General features: G+C 40.4%; 1 protein-coding gene across 3 annotated transcripts in view; it reads left to right on the top strand.

The window, feature by feature from the left end:
• LOC131128256 (ras-specific guanine nucleotide-releasing factor 2) overlaps positions 1–24,963 on the top strand; it is a 39,122-nt gene that overhangs the window by 6,168 nt on the left and 7,991 nt on the right. For 2 of the 3 annotated variants that reach the window (XM_058070932.2, XM_078789635.1), the window contains exons 2-17: positions 6,487–6,593; positions 7,686–7,833; positions 12,220–12,309; positions 12,382–12,518; positions 12,977–13,093; positions 13,181–13,260; positions 15,134–15,327; positions 15,586–15,695; positions 15,775–15,893; positions 16,278–16,438; positions 16,515–16,581; positions 16,806–16,942; positions 17,163–17,245; positions 17,996–18,244; positions 21,582–21,674; positions 23,874–24,364. In XM_058070932.2, the coding sequence (XP_057926915.2) occupies positions 6,487–6,593; positions 7,686–7,833; positions 12,220–12,309; positions 12,382–12,518; positions 12,977–13,093; positions 13,181–13,260; positions 15,134–15,327; positions 15,586–15,695; positions 15,775–15,893; positions 16,278–16,438; positions 16,515–16,581; positions 16,806–16,942; positions 17,163–17,245; positions 17,996–18,244; positions 21,582–21,674; positions 23,874–24,364 (2,383 nt within the window). The remainder of the gene's footprint in view (positions 1–6,486; positions 6,594–7,685; positions 7,834–12,219; positions 12,310–12,381; positions 12,519–12,976; positions 13,094–13,180; positions 13,261–15,133; positions 15,328–15,585; positions 15,696–15,774; positions 15,894–16,277; positions 16,439–16,514; positions 16,582–16,805; positions 16,943–17,162; positions 17,246–17,995; positions 18,245–21,581; positions 21,675–23,873; positions 24,365–24,963) is intronic. The other variant, XM_058070933.2, reaches the window with a different exon arrangement.

Raw genomic sequence — 24,963 nt, 5'->3', positions numbered from 1 at the left:
GACTTCATGTGTCTTACAAGCTCATATGAAGAAGACAACACACAGTAAAGCAGATTTACTGGATTTAGGCAGCACTGCTGTTGCACTGGAAGAACAAAATCCTTTATGTGACATTTATGGACCCATAGTGGAAGATGCTTATAATGCTCCTGGCAATGTACAAACACAGCCAGTGTAAAATAGAAAATGAAGGAATAATAGGCTTAATATGTGCATTCAATGATGATGATAAAGGTTATATGGCATGATAAAAATTATAAAAACTATTCTGTGTTTACAGTCTGAACATTTATTTTATACTAGAGTGGAACTGCACTGTAGCTGTTCCTAAATTTTGGGATGCAACATTGATTGGTTTTGTTCATCATGTCCCTGCAGCATGTTAAAAAAAATAGACTTTGTTGGCCTTGTGCAAGCCCAGCAGGGACCGAGGAGAGATAGAAGTCTGAGCCAGAAGACTGGTGGGTGGGTTGGGGGAGGTGAGGGTGAGCCCACTCATTTGACGAGTCGAATGTTTGTTTGTTTTTTATTGCAAACTTGTATTGTTTCTGATGTAACAACCAAATGGATGATTATGATTTTACTGTCTTGTCATGTCAGGATTTAGCATGTACGACAAATCGGTGCTGCTTGATTATTTGTATTTTTTCTACCAGCTGCCTGATTTTATTCATGCTTTTAGGCATTATTCTTTATATGTTATTTATTTGCAGAGAGAAAGTATTTTTTAAATTATTGTAGTACATTATGAAGATTTTTTTTACATTCATTAGATTTTTTAAACATTTTGAAGTTGTCTAATATTTGAAATAATTAAATGAAATTTTAGAGTAGAACCCTGCTGTTTTATGAATGTGAGTGTGAATGGTTGTTTGTCTATATGTGCCCTGTGATTGGCTGGCGACCAGTCTAGGGTGTACCCCGCCTCTCACCCGAAGACAGCTGGGATAGGCTCCAGCACCCCCGCGACCCTCTGGAGGAAAAGCGGTAGTAAATGAATGAATGAACCCTGCTGTTTTTATGGGTTACATTCAAAGATTACCCACACCGATAAAAAAAAATACGTTATGTATGTAAGACGTAAATATGCCTGACACATTTATGAAACACATTTTAAATAATCAAATGTAAAGGTACTCCCCATTAGTGCATGACATGAATAAACAGATGGAATCGGATTCGCAGTCTAGCCTTTAGCCTGGTTCATATTGTCAACAAATTGTTGTTACCTTCAGCCAGCATTTCCACGCTTCTATGCAAAACATTTAAATTAATCAACACAACTGAACACAAAATGCAATTTTTAAATGAAATATTTTATTAGTAAGAAAGGAAAAAAAATCCATACCTATATGGCCCTGTTTGCAAAAGCGATTGCGACCCTGTTGCCCCCTAGAAAGAAAGTAATTGAGATCTGTCAGTCTGGGAAAGGTCATAAAGCCATTTCTTAAGCTTTGGGACTCCAGCAAATCACAGTGAGAGCCATTATCCACATATGGCGAAAACATTGAACAGTGGTAAACCTACCCAGGTGTGGCCGGCCAACTAAAATGACCACATTGACAACTCATTCAAAATGTCACACAAGGCCCCACAACAACATCCAAAGAGCTGCAGGCCTCACTTGCCTCAGTTAAGGTCAGTGTTCATGACTCCTCAATAAGAAAGACACTGGGCAAAAGTGGCCTGCGTGGCAGAGTTCCAAAACAAAAACCACAAAAAGATTCAGCCTCGTCTCAATTTTGCCAGAAAACATTTTAGACAAAAGTTGAACTTTTTGGAAGGTGTGTGACCCATTACATCTAGTGAAGAACATCATACCAACAGTAAAATATGGTGGTGGTAGTGTGATGGTCTGGGGCTGTCTTGCTGCTTCAGTACCTGGAAGACTTGCTGTGATAAATGGAACCAGGAATTCTACTGTCTACCAAAAAATCCTGAAGGAGAATGCCTGACCATTTGTTTGTGACCTCAAGCTGAAACCAACTTGGGTTCTGCAGCAAGACAATGATCCAAAACACACCAGCAAGTCCACCTCTGAATGGCTGGAAAAAAACTTAATTGTACAACTTTTTTTTAGCTGTACTGATTTGGAGTACAAGATAAAGTAGAATGGAAAACTTAACTCTCTTAACAAGTATATAGCACAACACAACAGCAACAGAACCAATGTTGTAATAGCGGTAAGATGCCAACTGCTTAGCCAGCGTGAATACTGCAGATGAGTTAACTGAAGTTAAGTAACGGACACAACATTTTAAAGTGCATGCGGAGGTACAGTCGACAGAACTACTGAATGCCCACTACTCATGATACTACAAATACAGCTGCTGCCATCTTGTGGAGTTAAGTTACACCAGGAGGCTGCCTACAGCCATAGCTGTGTACATTGATATTTTTTTGCTTGCTAATTAGAGACCCCAGTGGTTATTTCTGTTACCACACACCCATAGACTGTAGGAGACTAGGAGACTTGAGATTACAGCCTTTGTGGCATTTCCATGGCATCAGTTGTCATTTGTATTGATTTGTTGTGATGTACAGACCAGTGTTGTCATCTCTTAAGTTCTTGTGTAGTATTCCGCACCAGAAATGTGTCCATCAATGAGTGCAGCTCACAAAACAGACGGCATGCTTGCATCATCGCTGTCTATTCCAGTCACTCATGCTCGTCAGGGGAGAGATGCTGTCATTTTTCCTTTTTAATATTCATGGCAGATGAATCTATCTACATCTCTCTTGGTCATCATTTGCCTAATGAATATATTACTTACAGTCCAATTTCCTATCTGATCTTTAATCAGAAAATGGGTGTTGCACCTGGAGATGCATTTAGTTATGTGATGCTACCGTTTGTGTGTGTGTGTTATGTTTCCAAAAAAACTCCCTGCTCCTCTCCCAGCTGGTGGACCTTAATGACCCATATACAATTAGCGCCCCCTCATTGTGCACCACTTCTACACACTAAATTCCCTCATTTTCCTCTTCAGATGAGGTTTCAGGTGAGCGAGTGAAAGACTCAAAATAGGTCTTCTGTGCCTCTTTACTTCTCAAAGGAAAAGGGCCCGTGTCTTTATTTGTCTTAATGGAATTTCCGACACTACAGTGAAAGACGCCAAGGATGAGGGGGCTACCTTGGTGACCCTTTGAAGGTAGAGTGAGCAAGAGAGTGAAATGATTGCGTTGGGAAGATGACAGGGGGAGTTACTAAGCTGTAGACCTCTAATATGTAATGAATACTCTATTTAGCTAAGTACCAAGTATTAGTCACAGCTTAAGTTGTGCAGTGCCAGATAGAACCACAATAATAAACATGTCTGTCATGCAAGTAGAAAAATGTACATACTTAAAGTTACTTGGGATATTTTAAAGAGGTGGAGGGTTTTAACATCCGTTTCTGTTCCGGTCGTCATAACAGAGAGGCATGAATGCATGCATATGCGCTGAAAAACCAATTAATGAAATAAATGAGTTACTGGCATTAGTGCTCTATGGTTAAAAAAACAAATATATATATAATAACTGTACAATCACCTGTGTGAGGTTGTACTGGAAAAAGATACCAACTGAGGCCACATACAGTTATGGTATAGTAGTATTAATATTTGAATTAAAAAAAATATTTACATATATCATTAATTGATTATGACATATATTATACTTAATATGGAGCTTAATACTGAAAAAATATGGATTCATATTTTTGCTGATTTTTTTCTGCCAAATCTATTTTCTATAAAAAGGTTTGCTCTACGTATTTACTGTGCAGCTGTTAAATTATACACGCTGTGTATTTCATTTCAGAATTTACTCTTTTTTTTCATATTCCGCCCCTTTTCCTACATTGCCTTAACTTGTGCGATGGATCAATGCAAGTTCAAAATGCAAAGAGCCATGGAGGCTGCGGTAGGAAGCAGGCAAAGTCGGATATCACGTTGCCATGGAGATGCTATCCTGTTAGTTGCTGCTGACACAATTTAGAAAGATGTAAGCGCTTAAATATTATGTAACTCTCTCTCTTCTCTGGATGCCTCTGTGCTTCTCTGTCAAAGACTGTTACAGCGCTGATTAGCGTGGATTTAATAATGTTCCCGCAACCACTGAATCAAAGTGACAGGTACATTTAAAAAAAAAAAAAGAAGAAGACAAGATAGGAGGATGGAGATGTGGATGTTTTTGTCCCAATAACCCCAACCAGTAGCATGTCCAAGCTATTGGGGGGGCAAATGTGTGTCTCCTCTAGATTGTTTGCTTCACTGAATCCTCACTGAGACACAAAAGAAAAGCATGGAAGCATGAGGATGCTGAGATGGGAGGAGGAGGAGGAGGAGGAGTGGGTTTAGAGAGGAGGCAAAGTGGGATGATAGGTGAAGAGCCAAAGTCCACTCAGAGCTCAGAGTCTTTGCTCGTCTAAGAATAGCAGCTCTTGTGCTAACCCATTGCCCCAGGACACAAGCATTGGAATAAAAGCTTCTATACTTCACACAACGTTGCTGAATATGCTCCAAAGAAGGTCTTTGCATGTTTTGGCATGTGTCTCCTGACAAGATGTACATGAAGTTATAGAACCATTACCCCCATCTTAGAATGAAAATGGTCCAGTCTGCCTGTCTAATTGTACTATTATGCATCAGTTCACATGAGAAGGAATTCGAACGAATAAGCTGACAGAAAAAGACAAAAAAATAAGCCACTTTCTTTGTCCTTTCTCCTACACTAGGAAATCAAACAATGGCGTACGATGAGTCAGTTCAAGAAACAATACAAACATATGATGTTTAAAGGGTATATCAAAAGCTGAAAGCTGAGAACCACAGTGTCCGATATCATTTATCGTGTATCAGTATTTACAGGGACTGTATGTACCTCATGCCCCCCCCCCAAAACATGTGAAACATGAAAACATGTCTATGCTTTTGTACAATTTGTGTTCACTCAAGCCTTTTGGTATTCACATACATGTTCACGGCACATACAGCTAAACCTTAAAACGTGAGGATAATTGGACAAAAGCTGTCTTGTGCAGCAGAGACCGTGTATTATGGTATCACTACCATGAATAATAATCCACATAATATGGGAGTGGCAGTGCATGAAGCAGGATTGGAACCGCACATTAAATGCTTGCGCACACTATAAACATTGCAATCCAACCTGCACTCAGTGTTTCACAACATGTGGCATGTTGTAATGTGTAATGTCACTTAAGTTTTGTCAAATCAAAACACGATGTACAAAGTACAATGTGATAGTCTATTTCGGAAGTTTACTTCCTTGTGCATCACTCTAAGCATCATCGTTTACTGTAAACATAAATATGACCTACTTCAATCTGTTCTACATGTGTATTTACATAACTTCACATCAACATAAATGATTACCAGTAGCAGCTCCAACTGCCGGCATTATTTTAACTTTTATAAATAGTGTTTTTTTGTTTAAATTAGTGCTCCTCAGCGTTTTAGTGGTTAGCGCACAGACCTCACAGCTAGGAGACCCGAGTTCAATTCCACACTCGGCCATCTCTGTGTGGAGTTTGCATGTACTCCCCGTGCATGCGTGGCTTTTCTCCAGGTACTCCGCTTTCCTCCCACATTTAAAAAAAAACATGCTAGGTTAATTGGTGACTCCAAATTGTCCATAGGTATGAATGTGAGTGTGAATGGTTGTTTGTCTATATGTGCCCTGTGATTGGCTGGCGACCAGTACAGGGTGTACCCCGCCTCTCGCCCGAAGACAGCTGGGATAGGCTCCAGCACCCCCTCGACCCTCGTGAGTATAAGTAGTAGAAAATGAATGAATGTTTAAATTTGTGGAAAAATGTTCACCGTGCAAAGTTATAAAATGTAGCCACATTGTTTTGTGACTTCTTGCATACAGCAGTAAGTTATTGCTTAGGTGATGCTGCATTAATGTATACAATGTATTGCATATAATAACATTTTTTTTTTACTCCTGCATTCATTCATTCATTTTCGTGCTGGAGGGCGAGAGGTGGGGTACACCCTGGACTGGCTGCCAGCCAATCACAGGGCACATATAGACAAACAACCATTCACACTCACATTCATACCTATGGACAATTTGGAGTCGCCAATTAACCTAGCAGGTTTTTGGAATGTGGGAAGAAACCGGAGGAGCTGGAGAAAACCCACGCATGCACGGGCAGAACATGCAAAGTCCACACAGGGATGGCCGAGGGTGGAATCGAACTTGGGTCGCTTAGCTGTAACACCTGCGCGCTAACCACGCGGCCCGTCGTGCTGCCACATTCATACCAATAACGGGCAATTTCACGTCTCCGGTTACAGTGAAAGAGCGTTAATAGCAAATGACGAGGAAGGCAGCATCTCCGTATGTCTGCACCATATGTGCCCCTTTGCTGTGACTCAGATGAGCAACCAAAACATGTTGGTTTGCTAATGCGGTACAGTTTGGGAGTCATTTTTTTTTTGTGACATTGATTCATTTCTTCTCTGTCTGCAGCACTATTTCCTTGTTGTGTTCGGCCATGATGGACAGAAGCCTCTGGAGCTGCGGACAGAGGAGGAGGGGCAGTGTGACGAGTGGGTGGAAGTCATTCAGCAGGCCAGGTACACAAGATAAACCGACCTATCAGCATTCAGCGGCCTCGGTAAAGGTCCATATAGTGTTCTTCAACTATACCAATTGTTTTTTTTTGTTGATTAATCTGAAACTTGTTGCTTTGATTAATCGAGTGATCCAGGTGTGCCCGCCACACATTCTAAAAGTCTGACAAACAAGAAAACCCCCAAAAATAGTCAAAATGGAAAGAAGAGCAGTACAGTCGTCCCTCGATGATTACTGCTATTTGGTTCCAGACCAGGCCACGTTGTGTACATTTCTGCAAAGTAGGATTCAATATTAAGAAATGTAAATTTTTTGTAGTTACCATGATTAGAGCCCTCTAAATATGAAATAACACCCCTATAGTCACTTTTACACTTTACACATCAGAGCTGGGCTTTGAGGTGCTGAAACCACAGGAGTGAGATGTGTTGGAAAAATGTCGACAACATGTTGCAATATAGCTAGTCGCGACGTCAGCTGCCTCGTTACCATCAAGCAGCGCTGGTATGACAAGACGTGCGCCCTGGTAGAGTTTTGCATTCTGTAGCGTGTGGATTTAGTGTGTATTTCAACCTAAAATGTCGCACATGTCATCGTTTAGTCACTTGTATTGTAAACAAACACGTATTGACACTCCACATTGTAGCTTAAAATGTATAGTAAATGATAAAATACGCTAATACGTAGCAGTATTAAGTGCCGTCACTGGTACTGCCACTCTCGTCATCCTCGTCATGTTCCATATTGCTTCAAAATGTCTGTTCAACAGTCAAATTTTGCCCAAGGTTATCATACCATTACAATGTGATACCTGCCCATGCATATAGTCATAATAATACCAAAATAGTTCACCTGGGCTTCCATGGGGTAGTGGGGCCTTGCGGGCGGTCGTATGTCGGTGGTCAGGCTTGGGGTTGCCTGGGGAGTCCCTCTCCTTTCATACAAAGACACGTTAGAAGCAATATCAAGTTCATGAGAAGGGAGGACCAAACAAAGGAGGGATATGCTGGGAAGTTCGACCCCAAAGCTTTCTATGAGCACAGTTTAATAAGCGAAATACCATGCCTTATACTTTCTTTTCTCCCCTTCTTCAGTTATTCTGACATCATCATCGAGCGAGAGGTGCTCATGCAGAAATACATCCACCTGGTACAGATTGTGGAGACTGAGAAGGTGGCGGCCAATCAGCTGCGCACGCAATTAGAGGACCAGGACACTGAGATCGAGAGGCTTAAAGCAGAGGTACGATGTAAATGCACATAAGACACTCCAGTATATACTATGCCTGCATAATGAGCTACAATACAAGAACTGCATACAGATGATGTTAAAGGCAAATGATAACCACACAGCATCATAGTACATACTGTAGAATACTGTATAATTACCGGTAGTAATCATAGTATAAAACAATTTACATCAACAGTTTGATTTCATAAGACTTATTTGCTCAGTGGAATAGGAATAAAACATACATGAACCTCTTCTGTATTTCTTCTTCGCTCTGGCTTTTTTTCCCTAGCATAGCCTAGCAAACCAATACTTTTTGTTTCTGGCAGCCCTTTGTGAGAGCCTGTGCTCCTGAGAAATGCTTGGAATCGATGAAATTTGATGTTTTGATGTAGAAGCCCTGACAGTACACCAAATGTGGAAAACACAATTTCCCACGATGCAATTACAATCGTAAACTCATTAAATTAATACATGCCTGATGGTTTTAATTAAAAACTGAGCATTATTATCTTTATAAAGGCTTGTATTCGACGGGGTAAGTACATGTATGCCTGATCCTGTGATCAGTGAGTCTAAACACACATCCAATTTTAAACATGTGGTCATTCTCAAGAGATATATTTGCATTCAGTAATGGCGTTTCCCTTATGCTATTCCAAATACACACCCACTAAAAACTGCATGCATAATATAAAAAAGGTTGTTTGTAATGCTTCTCCTCACACTTACACACATCTCCGTGATTACACCGTCTACAAACATGCGTAGGCTATATATCGACAGTGTATAGTCATGTCCCTGTAGGCATGTGTTATGGGTATGTAGGGATTGATCAGTAGTCCAAGCGTAGGAGTAGAATAAAGACCAACCATCGCATTCTTACAAGCAACTGTTATACCTAACACTGCGTGTGCCTATATGCTTGTCTTTGAACACAATCACGCACACTAACAAACACACTTTTCTCCCCTCCTCGATCTTGCTCACAATCATAATTAACCGGAAAAAAAATAAAAATACTGTTCATTCTCAAAAACTGCTTCCATGGAAAAAGCAGCACAGAAGGGACAGGGAGAGTCTGCAGGAATAGGACACACACACTAAAGATGATGAAAACCTTTTGCATTATAATTTGATACAAGAATCACTTAAAATAATTGGTAAATATTATATACCAGAGCTGTCAAAGTTAACGTGTTAATGTTCAGAAAAAAGGGCCAAAATACATACAAATACATCCATACATCACGCATTGGAGAACAGTAGATGGTGCGTTCAATCACAAAAAAAAGGTAGGAAAAATCACAGCTCACATTAAACATTCAAGAACTGTGGGATTTCTAAGTAATAGTTACCGTTTTGTGATAAAATAATATTTACTGTACTCATTTATTCATTCATTGTCTACTGCTTTTTCCTCACGAGGGTCGCGGGGGATGCTGGAGCCTATCCCAGCTGTCTTCGGGCGAGAGGCGGGGTACACCCTGGACTGGTCGCCAGCCAATCACAGGGCACATATAGACAAACAACCATTCACACTCACATTCATACCTATGGACAATTTGGAGTCACCAATTAACCTAGCATGTTTTTGGAATGTGGGAGGAAACCGGAGAACCCGGAGAAAACCCATGCATTCACGAGGAGAACATGCAAACTCCACACAGAGATGGCCGAGGGTGGAATTGAACCCTGGTCTCCTAGCTGTGAGGTCTGCGCGCTAACCACACAAGCGCCGTGCAGCCCTATTTACTGTACTATAATTAATATTTTTTATGTATTTTAATGTGTTTTAAAAGAGAAATTGACATTTGACATTGACAATTTACATTGAATTAGCAATTTTGATGAAATGTTTAATGACTATTGCTCCTGTATTTTAGGGATTTTCATTTTTACATTTTACAAAAGGTGCATTCAGGTAAATCCGGCAGTTTGATCAGTTTTATGATTCATGATTCTTGTCCAGGTGAAAGATAACGGTGCAAAGTTGCTGTGTTTTAATGAAGTGGTTGTGAAATGCTGTTATTGCCAGTGTGTGGTGGTGCTAGTCCTGCCCTAAGCCGCCATCGGCCCCTAGCGGACCAGCAGCTATCAATGCCATAAATCACATCTCCACTGCTATGTATTATGTTGTGACTCAGTAATGGCTCTTATAAATGTTTATGTTTGGTTTGGATTCTTTTCTTTCCATGATGTCTTCGCATCCTATGAATCCCCGCAGATCAAATTGCTAACAAACAACTTTTTTTTTTGGTAAGGAACATCTGCCAGCGTAATGGGGCCGCTCATGAAAAGAGATTACAATTGGAGAGCCATTGTGCAGCTGGCAATTCTTCTCACTAAAAACACCCGCTTGCTTTGTGTGTGTGTGTGTGTGTGTGTGTTGCCCAGTGTTTATGAATAATTAAAACAGCTAGCAACTGTAACTCAACAGTTGGCAGCCTCCTATTTGCTGCCAGTGTGTAAAATGGCTTTTTAGTTGGTGTTTCATGCAAAAAGGCTGAAAGGTAAAACAACTAATGTTACAGCTCACAGAAGCAGGTGCTGCTTTTAACGGCCATGCTTGCAGCATTGTGTTTTAATAGTCATTATGTGCAATTACCCTTAAAAGCTCTTATTTTTTTCCTTATGTGCAAATCCAAAGAAAAAGGGGGCACTATAGCAGTGTTTCTTGTTTTTAAATGCTGATCTGACTTGTGGCTGATGTAACGCTTATGAAGGAGCTGACACTGACAGAATGTGTCTTAGCAGGGGTCTTTAAAAGTCATTCTCTCTGCCCAAAAAACGGGCAGACAGAGAAATAAATGATGTTTTCCCATCCAGTATCTTTCTTCAAAAACCTGTTCTTTGCTTAAAGGGGACCGTTTGCTCATTTTTGAGTAATGGACTCCTATAGAGCAACTACACACAATAACCAACACAGAAAGCTTTCTAGATTTTTCACAACCTGCACCTATTCAGCTATATTTCTTTGGATTTTGTGCTTCCCACAAAAAACGGTCTGTTTTCATTTCTTCTCCCCCACGGCCCGCCTCCAGGCACGCCCACTTCGTTGTGGTCAGTCACACTCCCAAGTGCTCAGAACGGTATAGGACAGGGGTCGGGAACCTTTTTGGCTAAGAGAGCCATAAAGGCCAGATATTTTAAAATGTGTATCTGTGAGAGCCATATACATTTTTTTAAACATTGAATGCAATAAAATGTGTGCATTTTTATGTAAGACCAACAGTTTTAGATATAATGGGCTCTAATTACGAAGACCAGGCACACTACCCCACGCCAATGGGGTGTGGCCAGCACACTTTTGTGAGCAGCGCAGTGTCTAATAATAAATCAAATACTTGTTGCCATTAATACAACTTCTGCTGCTGCATAATTTTGCACCATACTCAGTATATTTCATTCTTTTGGCCATCTTTGCCAGAAGGCTTGGTTCTGCAGCTTTAGCTAGGTGACTATTTGACTAAAGGAGGAAAGTCTACATTTACATGTTGACATCTCAATGACCGAGGTAGACTACTGAATCGAGTTTTGGTGTTTGACCTGGAAAATATCTTCAAGAAAGATGGATATGGTTGGCCGTATTGCAGTAGAAAATAGATGGACGAATTAAAATGCATAAAAAAGTTGTTGATTTTTAATATTATTTCTGTGATGTTTACTTTAAAATGTTAGCAAAAATACATTTTTATTGTGGTAAGAAATGCTTGAGAGCCAGATACAGTCATCAAAAGAGCCCTACCAGGCTCCCGAGCCATAGGTTCCCTACCTCTGGTATAGGATAATAAACGACCTGGTCTCATATTTGAGTTTGGGTGCACTTAACACTGTCCAAAATATCCAGGAAAAATAATTACAAACACTTATCATTAATACACTCACTGTCCACAACATTAGGTTTACCTGCATGAGCTACACTGTATTTAGTACTGTGCTGTAGAATATTTTGGTAGCCTCAAAATATTAAAATAATTGGTAACTTAACTGTGACTTCGGTGGCACGGCGGTCAAGTGGTTAGCGCGCAGACCTCACAGCTAGGAGACCAGGGTTCAATTCCACCCTCGGCCATCTCTGTGTGGAATTTGCATGTTCTCCCCGTGCATGCGTGGGTTTTCTCCGGGTACTCCGGTTTCCTCCCACATTCCAAAAACATGCTAGGTTAATTGGCGACCCCGCCTCTCGCCCAAAGACAGCTGGGATATGCTCCAACACCCCCGCGACCCTTGTGAGGAAAAAGCGGTAGAAAATGAATGAATAAATGAACTGTGAGTTGAGCTTTAGAAATGGCTTTACAACCTTCACCAGAATGATAGATGCCAATCTCAAAGATACTTTTTTTAAACATTGTATCATATTCCTGTTATAGTAATACAATATTTTGTCTTTTGCAGATTGTAGCTTTGAACAAAACAAAGGAGCGTATGCGACCTTACCACGTCAACCATGAAACAGAAGATCCCGACATTAAAAAAATCAAGAAGGTAACGCACATCATTAGGGGGCTAAACCAAATAATACTCTTGCTACAAGGCAATGTGCGTGTCTCACCTCAGGTACAGAGCTTCATGCGGGGCTGGCTCTGTCGAAGGAAGTGGAAGATCATCGTGCAGGACTACATCTGCTCTCCTCACGCTGAGAGCATGAGGAAGAGGAACCAGATTGTCTTCAACATGGTGGAAGCAGAGACAGAGTACGTCCGTTGGCACAGGCCTTTCACATGAAGCTTTGTGTATCATGTTACCTCAAATAGCGGCCTCTGCTTTAATTGACTCATCACCAGCTGAGTTAGGGCACCTGTAAAGGTGAAGTTTTCAGTTGGAGTTTAACATAAGAAGTGGTGCTTTATGCTGTAAAATGCTTTTGGGGGTGTCACCACAATGAGTCAGTTGAGAGTCCAACTCAGAACCAAACTGTCAAATACTATGTTACATTGGCTTAGGTATAAAAGCATCTGTGGCATTACCACGACAACCTAGCATCACCCACTGTTGTGATCTATAATATATGTATTGGTGGACCGCATGTTGTTTTGATGCTGGTGCAGTGTTAGTATATGACTATTTGATTATGATGTTAAAACATGAATTCTGTCAGCAGCCATGTGGCAAACAAACAAGCTTGCATTAAGTATGTCTCTATTTACGACAGGTACGTCCACCAGCTCTACATCTTGGTCAACTGCTTCCTCAGGCCCCTAAGAATGGCTGCCAGCTCCAAGAAGCCCCCCATCAGCCACGACGACGTCAGCAGCATCTTCCTCAACAGGTGCGCAGGGACAAATGGCCCAGATTTGCTTCAAATCAAAAAGCAGACATGTTAATTATGTAAATGCTGTGTTGTGTTGTGTTGCAGTGAGACCATCATGTTCCTACATGAGATCTTCCACCAAGGCCTGAAGGCCAGGATTGCCAACTGGCCCACTCTGGTGCTGGGTAAGCTGTTTGCTTGACCCCTGATACACACACACACACACACACACTATGAATTGTCTGCAGTCGCTTTGTGACGTCAAGGTCACAGTTTCTCTCCATCCCGCTTGACTTCTTCAAACATCAGCCATGACGTCTTAATGCTGCACACACACACCCACACACACATACATGCAAACACTAATTTCCCTATCTCTGTCTAACCAACACGAACATGCATTGTGCCGGCAGACAATAAGCAGCAAGGCTAGAAGGCATCTCTGTGTTTTTCACCTCTTAAAACAGAAGGCCCTGCACAGATTAACATCGCCAAGGAGACAGACTTCAGCAGTCTGTCAAGAGGAGATAGACTGTATGTACTTTCATATATAATCAGATTATTATTAGGATTTAATCATCAGCTGGCCTATAAAAATTATCAGAAGCACTGACCTAGATTTCTATTAAATTGTATTTATTCCCCATAAGTGTGATTGACTTACACAGCTCAATGTGCTCAACAAAAAAAAACATTGTAACTTTAGTGTTTAGCCAAATCATCATCAAATTTGGTACATACCTTTAATGGACGAACAAGCACATGTCTGATAATTTTGAACATGATTGGTGAAAAATGGCTGCTAAATGATGGTGCTAACTTTTGAACACTTTGCAAGCATAATATCCCGTCCCCTTCCAGCTTCAAGTGTGTGAGCTTCTGCTTTGTGCTTTGCTTTAGTCCTCTCCAATAGATATGTCCATATCGTACTGTGTATCGGATGGATAGCAGTCCACACTCGATGTTCTTCGCATACGCGTGGCCAAGTTGCCCATAAATATGTGTTCACAGACATTGGGGTCATTACAGTTTTTGGGGGGCAAAGACCAAAAAGTGGGTCGCAACACACTAGTTGTGAATCTCTGTTCCAAAGCATTTTGAGCGCAACCCCTGGGATACACCAGAATCTTTTATTGCATCCAATCATTTACATGTCATTCATTCAGTCATTCATTTTCTACCGCTTATCCTCATGAGGGCCGCAGGGGTGCTGGAGCCTATCCCAGCTGTCTTCTGGCAAGAGGTGGGGTACACCCTGGACTGGTCGCCAGCCAATCACAGGGCACATATAGACAGCCATTTTTACATGTCATGTAAAAAAATGTACTCATGTGCATTGCATGTTTAGTCTTTAGTGTTTAGTGTTTTCACATTATTACGTATGTGAAGACTTGTAAGTTGGATGAGTGGTTCACACAGCTAGAAGACCCGAGATCAATTCCACCCTTGGCCATCTCTGTGTAGAGTTTGCATGTTCTCCCATGCATGCATGGGTTTTCTCCGAGGACTCCGGTTTCCTCCCACATTCCAAAAACATGCTAGGTTAATTGGCAACTTGTTTGTATATGTGCCCTCTGATTGGCTGGCAACCAGTCCAGGGTGTACCCCGCCTCTCGCTCAAAGACAGCTGGGATAGGCTCCAGCACCCCCGCGACCCTATTGAGGATAAGCGGTATTGAAAACGGATGGATGGATAGACTCTTAAGCCCCCAAATTAAATAATTCCATTTTTGGAATGCGGCTGTACAAAAGGAAGGTAAGAATATGTTCCTAATGTAATTGATTAGTAGGTCCATATGAGGTCACATGATGGGCCAAGTCAGTGTTCAAGGTTTTGTAATGTATTCCATCATAATGACTCACTGATCTTGTTTTTGAAACAAGTGGTAAGCACTTCACTGATTATGTAAGTGGTACTGGTTCACACCCACCTCCCTGAACCATAACATAACATAACATCTCCATAGACAAAGTGAACACTGTCATGTATTACCGTCAAACCACTACATTTACTGTAAATATTAATCAAAAATCATCCTTTGGTTGTTCTCTTTCCAGCTGACCTTTTTGACATCCTGCTGCCCATGCTGAACATCTACCAGGAGTTTGTGAGAAACCATCAGTACAGTCTGCAGGTTCTAGCCAACTGTAAGCAGAATAGAGACTTTGACAAGCTGCTCAAACAGTACGAGTCCAATGCTGCCTGTGAGGGCAGGATGCTTGAGACCTTCCTCACCTACCCCATGTTCCAGGTTTGGAAAAGTTATGGAGAATTTTGTTGAAATAGGTTTTTATGAATGAAATAGAGTCAGTATCTTCTGAAAGGGTGTACATCTTTTCATACTTCAACGAGCTTAAACATTCCTCAACAAGTGTTGAGTCTACTCTAAAGTATATCCCAGTTTCTATAGCATTGTCAAATGAGACAATATAATAAAAATGGCTGCTGAAATGTGGGAGATACTGTGTGAATACACCATATTTTTCATAATATCCTTTTCTTGTGTCAGATTCCTCGGTATATCATCACCCTGCATGAGTTATTGGCGCACACTCCACACGAGCATGTGGAGCGCAAGAGTCTGGAGTTTGCAAAGTCCAAGTTAGAGGAACTGTCCAGGTAAATATAACTTCTTTTCGAAATGTTCACCTCTTGTTTTGTTTTAACATTATCAGCTGATTTGTGTTTGCTTGGTCAGAGTAATGCACGATGAGGTGAGTGACACTGAGAATATTCGCAAAAACCTGGCCATCGAGAGGATGATTGTGGAGGGTTGCGACATCTTGCTGGACACTAGCCAGACCTTCGTCAGGCAGGGTGAGTCTTCATCACTTCCACTTCTTTTTCATACATAGTTCATGTTTAATTACAATCACAGCCGTCAGCATGCAGGGCCCTCATTGAATATACATGGGAGCAACCGGACCGGAGCAGGAGGGGATAGATAAGAAGAAAAACGTTAAGCTTCTTTAGACAACTAGCTCAGACTGAAACAACAGCAACTCTGCTGGTTTGAAGCCAGTCACTTCAAGATGAGATACATTAATCAACAATTAATTCCACAATCAATTAATTGATTCTTATCACCATCCATCATGTTTGTAGTAGTTATAGTGCATCCTTTGAGGGGGTAACATCACTCCGAATATTTAACAACATGTGCATTAGAAATTTGCATTGAACTAAACCTGCTCGCTCCAGGCTCTCTCATCCAGCTGCCGTCGGTGGAGCGAGGCAAACTCAGTAAGGTCCGACTGGGCTCGCTCTCCCTGAAGAAAGAAGGGGAGAGGCAGTGCTTCCTTTTCACAAAACACTTCCTGGTGTGCACACGCAGCTCCGGAGGGAAATTGCACCTCCTCAAGGTGACTCCACCACGCTTTTCTTCATATATTTTATTTAATTATCGCATTTGACCGCAATTTTGCTCAACTCCTGCAGCAAGGCGGCGTCTTATCCCTTATTGACTGCACGCTGATCGAGGAGCCGGATGCTGGGGATGAAGAGTGTAAGCTTTCACACACACGCATTTAAGGTTAAGTGGCTGTCAGGTGCTAAGCGAACAGAAATGAGTTCCCTTTAAATATCAGCAGCTCACCCCTTTAAAAGTCAGGGTAGGGTCTTTTGACATTAACAGTCCATTAATTTGCTTGCGTCTCAGGATGTAGAAACACACCTAGACATGGAGATAGACGCTCCACTTAGTTAACTTCCTTCTCCATTATTGTTCAGCTAAAGCCGGAGGCCAAGTATTTGGTCAGCTGGACTTTAAGCTGGTGGTGGAGCCGTCTGACTCGGCTTCATTCACTGTGGTTCTGCTGGCGCCCTCACGACAAGAGAAGGCTGCGTGGACAAGCGATATTAGCCAGGTGATACACACACACACCCACTGAATAACAAGAACCTCCAAATAGCGGGAGCATGTATCCACTGGGCTTTGTGGAGGCTTAGTGATACAAAAACACAGACATGGGTGCAGCTCCCTCGAGGTGAGCTTTGTAAACACAGCGACTTCTTGCTAGTATTCCTACAAGACAAAAAACTTATTTCAAGCCTCATTTGTCCCCCTTTTTTTCCCTCCCCCTCCAGTGCATTGATAACATCCGTTGCAATGGCCTGATGACCAGCGTCTTCGAAGAGAACTCCAAAGTGACCGTGCCTCACATGATCAAGTAAGTGTGGAAATGTGTGTGTGAAGAGGAGCCCCCATCTCTTCATGCTGCAGAACATAAAGCATAAAGTGGGTGATGATGCTTTAACACAAATGGTACCTTTTCTTTGGTATTGTGTTTCCTTTCTTGATTATTTTTGGACAGTTTGCTATTCATTTTTTCTTTGCAATACAGTGGAACCTCTTATGTTGAACACAGTTCTGTATACTGCATATTCAGCAGTCTGGCTTTGTATGCATGGTTTTTACATTCACTGGAAATAGAAATAGTCTGCTCCAGGGTTAAACTGACCCCATTATAACTGTACAATCAATGTTTTTATTAATACAATGTAAAAATAAGCCTGTGAATATTCTCATTCATCCAGATCATTGTATTGTCAGGGCATTCAATCGATTGCAACTGAGCTGTTCAGGTTGTCTTAGAAGATCAGTCCATGCTCAAAGACGAGGTGGGACACACACAGGTCAGACTAGATAGGACAGTTACTGTCTGGCAGCCTGGTGCAAGATTCAATCTATGTATCCTCCATCCTAGAGACTTTAGAGACCTTTAGAAAGCAATAAAAAAAACATATTAAAAGCAAAACTCAAGGATCCTTTGATGCTGACTTTTGAGGTTCCACTGTACAGTATATGATTTTAAAACCATTTTTGATCCAGCTCTTCTCATAACCTTACTTAGCAATCCAACAAGTCACCCATGCTTGTGTGTGTTGTGTGTGTATGTGTGTACACGTGTACCCATCAGATCCGATGCGCGTCTCCATAAAGATGATGTTGACATTTGCTTCAGCAAGACGCTCAACTCCTGCAAGGTCCCGCAGATCCGCTACGCCAGCGTGGAGCGTCTGCTGGAGAGGCTGACCGACCTGCGCTTCCTCTCTATCGACTTCCTCAACACCTTCCTGCACACATACAGGATCTTCACCACTGCCACGGTTGTCATGGACAAACTGGCTGACATCTACAAGAAGCCTTTCTCTTCAATTCCCATCAGGTCAACCCCCAAATATTAACTTTATCTCACATTCATGACATCTTTTTTTTCATGCTTTAACGACAACTGGGGTGTTAAATGGACGTAGGTGATCATTGGAGTGAGACAAATTAATTTTACTGTATGTAACAACTTTTACATTTCAACATGAATAATGATTTGGAGTGCATGATAAAGTGTAGAGGAAAATGTAGCTCTCTTTGACCACATGATCATTTACAAACAAGTGTATTGCACAACACAGCGGCCTCAGACCGCCTGAGATGATTTCATTCTAAGTAACAATCTAACACACATGAGTTTCACACCAACAGCCAGCATTTTGAAGCACATGTAGAGGCAGAAGAAGCTGCCACTCATGATTCTTCAAATGTACAGTAGCTGCTGTATCACCATATGCAGTTTTTTTTAATATATTGTTTTTGCAGTTTTTTTTTTTTATACGTCAGGGGCCACAGTTGTTAATGCCAATGCGGTTATTTGATTTTATCGAATGTTGTTAATTGATCAGAGGAGTTAATTGGAGCATTGAAATAACTGTATATTAACTGCAATGCTTTAAAATTTGGGGCAAAAAAGGTTGCAGTTTTATTTTCAAATGTAGTATTTGAGTAGCACTCGTTGAGATGTCAACTTCAATTGTGACAAATTTCTGACATTTGTAATGTTCATATTGTGGTAGTCTATGACCATATGTTTCTAATTTTAAGAGCAATGAAAAGCATAGTGGTGCTTTAAAGCCATATGTTTCACATTTGTACATACATCCCAATAATCGCAGTGATTTACCAGCGTTTTGGCATCTATCTAGGAATATATGAATGAAGAGTTTCTCTCACTCTCTCCTTCTCTTCATGCTCCAGTTGCCCTGTTAGGATTCTGGCGGCATCAGATTTCCGTGTTTATATTTCCTTCTTGGATTTAATGGGATTTTCAATAGGAAAAAGTATTTTCATGTGTGTGAACTCTGGTTCGAAGGTCTAGTTCAATGACGCTTGTGGCTTCCTGGTCATGTTGGAAGGGAACAGCTGTCAGCAGAGTAGTAAAACTTGTGTGGTGTACATCGCAATGTGCAACTATATATTTACTAACTGCTAAAATGGGGAAGATCATGTGCCGTTAGATGGATGATAACAATTTGCCTGAGTTAGATAAGTGAAATATGCGGGCTAGGGTGCATCAAAAAACACAATTATTGAATTTTGATATGGCTGGGTACTAAAAGTGTTCCAATATATGTAGAAACAACACATACAAAATATTTTTCCAATACATGATTATTTAGGGGTGCCACCATACATCTGTTTTTGTGGAATAAAGTGGTGAACAGTTCAATGGTCACCATGGAGATTTGAGGTCAGCAAAGACTGCAGCTCAAGAACTCTCAGGTGATCTTTGTTTTTGTTGGTATTTATACTCCTATTACATATTACTAGCAAATTTGTGGTTTTGTCTTTGAAATTTGAATGATTTGTAGTCATATTTATAGGTATTTAGTGCTCATTCCCTCGACTGTAGCTAACATTAGCTAGCTACAGTTTGCTAATGTCAGTTAGCTAATAGCTGAGCAAGCATAACATCAACAACAGTAATATAGAGTAGACAGTATTGCTGATGCCTCATATTTATTGAGAGTGGTACTGTAGTCCTACATAATCTGATATACACTTGTTCATTTATTATTTAGGCACTGTGCAGCACAACCCACCAGAGGTGGTCTCAGAGGGCAGCTCTAAGATGCTGCCCTCAACAACTAGTTCCTTTCAGACTAGCAGTCGCAGCTTGGTCTTTGGTCTGGGCCCCCTTTGATAACCCTATAGAAAATCATGCTGTATAGAAGTTCATTGTACTCAACATTTCCAGGTCAACTTTTTGGCAATTAGACTAGAAATTGCACATTTTCCGAAATTTTACAAAAGTTTATGTGTGAGATGGCACCCCTAAATCTCAATGGATTTCCTCAAAACTTTGCAATAGACATTTTTATGTTCATTAGAAAAAATGGAATGCCAGCCAAATTGATATTATGAATTAAAAATTTCCCATTCAAATTTGATGCACCCTAATGCGGGCATTAAATGACATTAGATTTAGTTTTCATAAAGCAACTAAAATGCTACGAATAGTTAATGGTATGTATTTGCATCTTTTAAGAGTGTTGGAAAGCACTACATTGAAAAATATTATTATTATTATTATTATTATGGATGTCCACAAACCGATATGCCGATATTGTCCAACTCTCAATTTCTGACATCAGCCGATACTGATACCGATATGTGTAACATGACATATCTCCTGTGAAGATCACGCTTTGAGCGTAGATGTATTTTCTGGGGTTTCCGAGCCTACTTAAATGCATCAAATTGTATTTAGCCCACACATAATTAAGATATTATTGTGATTTTTGGAGTGTCCATGTATCTCGTGGCCATCTCATGAGGAAGTGTCATTCTGAGGAGGACTAGAGATGTGTTTTGTTTGTAGTTGGCGATATATATGTATGTATATATATATATATATATATATATATGTATATACACACGTACGTACGTATATATACATATAATACATATATGCATGATGTTGGAATTGGACTGCTGTTGATTCAGGTTGATTGTTCAGGTCAGAATAAAGGTCTAAACGAACCTCAGCTTTGGTATGTAAAACAGGCTGCACGGCGGCTGAGCATTTAGTGCGCAGGCCTCACAGCTAAGAGTTCACTTCCCCCCTCGGCCATCTCTGTGTGGAGTTTGCATGTTGTCCTTGTGCATGCGTGGGTTTTCTCCGGGTGAGTGTGAATGGTTGTTTGTCTATATGTGCCCTGTGATTGGCTGGCGACCAATCCAGGGTGTACCCCGCTTCTCGCCTGAAGACAGCTGGGATAGGCTCCAGCAACCCTTTGTGAGGATAAGCGGTAGAAAATGAATGAATGAATGAATGAATGAATGAATGAATGAATGAATGAATGAATGAATGAATTAATGAATTAATGAATTAATGAATTAATGAATTAATGAATTAATGAAAAACAAAAACTGGTGGATGCCAGCTTGGATATGTTGCGGTTGTTTACCACACATATGCTGGAGTGGCCATGTGTTGAATGTTATTATTACATTGTGCAGGTGAACCAAATAAAGTAGCACCAGATACTGGTAGTCTTATTTACCAGAGACAGTTAACCTTACTTAAATTTTTTGTGCTTTTGTGGTGTGATCACCTCAAACACAACACTTCTCTCTTCATTGTTCCACACATCCCCTCCATCCATTAACTGCTGTTTCCTTGTCCTCCACGGATGTGTGTATCTCTTCATGCTCCGTCCAAACTGCAGGGCGCAGTACCACTCATTTGACCGTCTGTCCATTTCATCCATCTGTCCTGACTACAGTCTGAAGATCAAGAAGATAACCATGGATCAGTCCAAGTAACCACCTTCTCTTTGTCCTTTCTTTTCAAGTCTCTTCCTCCTCTTTTAGTCTTGGTCATTTGGTGCATGACTTTTTATGAGTTTATTATGAATGGACACCACATCCTAGCTGGAAACATTGCAGCTTGATTTAAGATGGAATGTTTTTGTGCCGCATGTTCGCTGATGAAAATATCTGCATCCAAACTGAATTCAATTTAGTCTTCTCTTCTGCCTGCAATATACAGTAGCCTTCTTCTTCTCATTTATTTTACCCACATTCAACATCTGCAACGCCATTCCTGCTTGTGTTTCTCAATGACTGTGTTTATTTTTGATTGCTGTCACTTTTTGTTGAAAGACAAATCCTGTCCAGAGAATGTCATTGTCTTTGCCAGGATGTGTAGAATAAGAAGAAAATAAGATAATACACTGAAGCATGAAAAAAGTATGGTGATATGTATTAATCTGTGAATTGCTAAAGAAATACAAAATAATGTATTCATTATGTTTTAGGTGTAAAAAATACTAAATAAAAAATACTGAAAGTACGTATACTGTAATGATATCAATATTTCTAAAACATATATTAATAAAATATTGCACATATACAGACATAAAACAATATCTTAATTTTATCTTAATACAAATCCTTACATTCATGATATTATATTTAAATTGATGCTGTCACATGATTACAAATATTAATCAAATGAATTAGTTTTCTAAGTAATTAATCATGATTATTCACCATTTGCAACAATGTGTGAAATATGCCCATTTATTTTACTGTATTTTATGAACAAAAGATAAATGGATTTATAACAATTTTTAAAGTTATTAAAGTTTATATGTTTGAGTTTTACAAAATAATATTTTAAAAGTATACAGTATATATATATATATATTAGGGTGCATCAAATTTGAATGGGAAATTTTAAATTCATAATATCAATTTGGCTGGCATTCCATTTTTTTCTAATGAACATAAAAATGTCTTTTGCAAAGTTTTGAGGAAATCCATTGAGATTTAGGGGTGCCACCTCACACAAACTTTTGTAAAATTTCGGAAAATGTGCAATTTCTAGTCTAATTGCCAAAAAGTTGACCTGGAAATGTTGAGTACAATGAACTTCTATACATCATGATTTTCCATAGGGTTATCAAAGGGGGCCCAGACCAAAGACCAAGCTGCGACTGCTAGTCTGAAAGGAACTAGTTGTTGAGGGCAGCATCTTAGAGCTACCCTCTGAGACCACCTCTGGTGGGTTGTGCTGCACAGTGCCTAAATAATAAATGAACAAGTGTATATCAGATTATGTAGGACTACAGTACCACTCTCAATAAATATGAGGCATCAGCAATACTGTCTACTCTATATTACTGTTGTTGATGTTATGCTTGCTCAGCTATTAGCTAACTATCATTAGCAAACTGTAGCTAGCTAATGTTAGCTACAGTAGAGGCAATGAGCACTAAATACCTATAAATATGACTACAAATCATTCAAATTACAAAGACAAAACCACAAATTTGCTAGTAATATGTAATAGGAGTATAAATACCAACAAAAACATAAAGATCACCTCAGAGTGCTTGTCTTTGCTGACCTCAAATCTCCATGGCGACCATTGAACTGTTGACCACTTTATTCCACAAAAACAGATGTATGGTATGGAAAAATATTTTGTATGTGTTGTTTCTACATATATTGGAACACTTTTAGTACCCAGCCATATCAAAATTCAATAATTTTGTTTTTTGATGCACCCTAATATATATATATATATATATATATATATATATACAGTATATTAAATCAGCCCTTCATCTCACCCATATTTTGTTGTTGTGTGTTTACAACAAAATGGGGGAAGACGTAGAGAAGTGCTGGACTTTAACCCTGACCTAAACCCCATGAGTCACCTTTGGTATGAACTGGAACAGAGATGGCCCTCACTTGGGCCTAATGTCAGTGATCTCTGACCCTACAAACTTCCGTAAAACTTCTGTAGTACCTACATGGTACATCATATTACGTTGATGCAAAGGTCAGGTATCCAAATAGTTTGTCCATATAACTAACATAACACATTGATGTCTAACGTAACAGTAATGAAAAAGTATATGATAGAAAATATGTACTGCATTGACACTTGGTAACATGACTTTATAACGCTTTCCACTCAAAGTTATTGCTTTGTGTTCTCCTCTCAGGTCTTTGGAGCTGTTCTTCGCTACCAACCAGAACAACAGAGGCAGCGAGCACATCAACGACAAATCCCCTCGGCTATGTCGCAAATTTTCCTCCCCGCCTCCCCTCTCCATCTCATCCCGCACCTCCTCACCAGTCAGGACCAGGAAGCTCTCCCTCCACTCTCCCATCAGCGCCAGGGTGGGGGGACTTGACCTAACCAGTCCTCTTTCCGGCATGAACCACCATCACTCGTCCCAGTCCGACACCAGTAGCCCCACGTCGGCGCACACCCCACAGACTCCAACGCCTCAGACGCCAACGCCAACCACCACCTCCCCGCCCCCTCCTGTCTCCTCCACCTCCCCTCCACCTAGCTCTTCCAAGCTGCTGCAGGATCAAGCGCCCCCTATTCCCTCATCTCCTGACCAGAGTCCTGTTGGGAGCACAGACGGGGACGAGGCGCCAAAGATTGACCCTTTCATCGGAAAACTGAGGCGCAGTATACGCAGAGGTCAGCTATCTTTTCATACAGGACTTTTCACACATTTCTATGTGAGTGTTGGGAAGCACTACATTGTCAACACCCCTATAGCGGCCTTAATAGTCATATGACCCAACACAGTAGATATCATCAGAGATGATCAGATGTCAATTTGTTCCAGTCTAGGGTTGAGTTTCAGCTGGATTACGGCCACGGCAGTAAGTCCGTGTTTTTATTGTAATATGTTGATTATTATCATTACAATGTTGTATAATTGATCATTTAAACCTACAATAAAAGGCTGTTGTTCTGGTTGTCACCTAGTGACCAACGTAGATTACTAAATTAATGATTTGTATTCTTAATTCTTTGTACTTTAGTTAATTCTGACATTTTTATGCTTGAAAATGCTCAATGTAGCTAAAAAGTATGAGAAATTTGTGTTTTTTTACTAGTTGGTCATGCTCAACCACAAAACAGTGTGATTTATTAATTAATATACCAAATTGAAGTCACAATGAGGCGAAGGACGGTTGTACTTAATTACTTTATTACTTTATGTTGCACATCAAATTCAGTTTTTTGCATCAACCTCGACGACTAAATTCTGTCATATTCTGGAATTGTGA

Source organism: Doryrhamphus excisus, linkage group LG3 (assembly GCF_037039965.1).
Source record: "Doryrhamphus excisus strain RoL-2023G ecotype Guam linkage group LG3, RoL_Dexc_Guam_v1.1, whole genome shotgun sequence".
Lineage (NCBI taxonomy): Eukaryota > Metazoa > Chordata > Actinopteri > Syngnathiformes > Syngnathidae > Doryrhamphus > Doryrhamphus excisus.
Note: the sequence above shows the minus strand (reverse complement) of the source record. Positions and strands in the feature narration are given on the sequence as shown.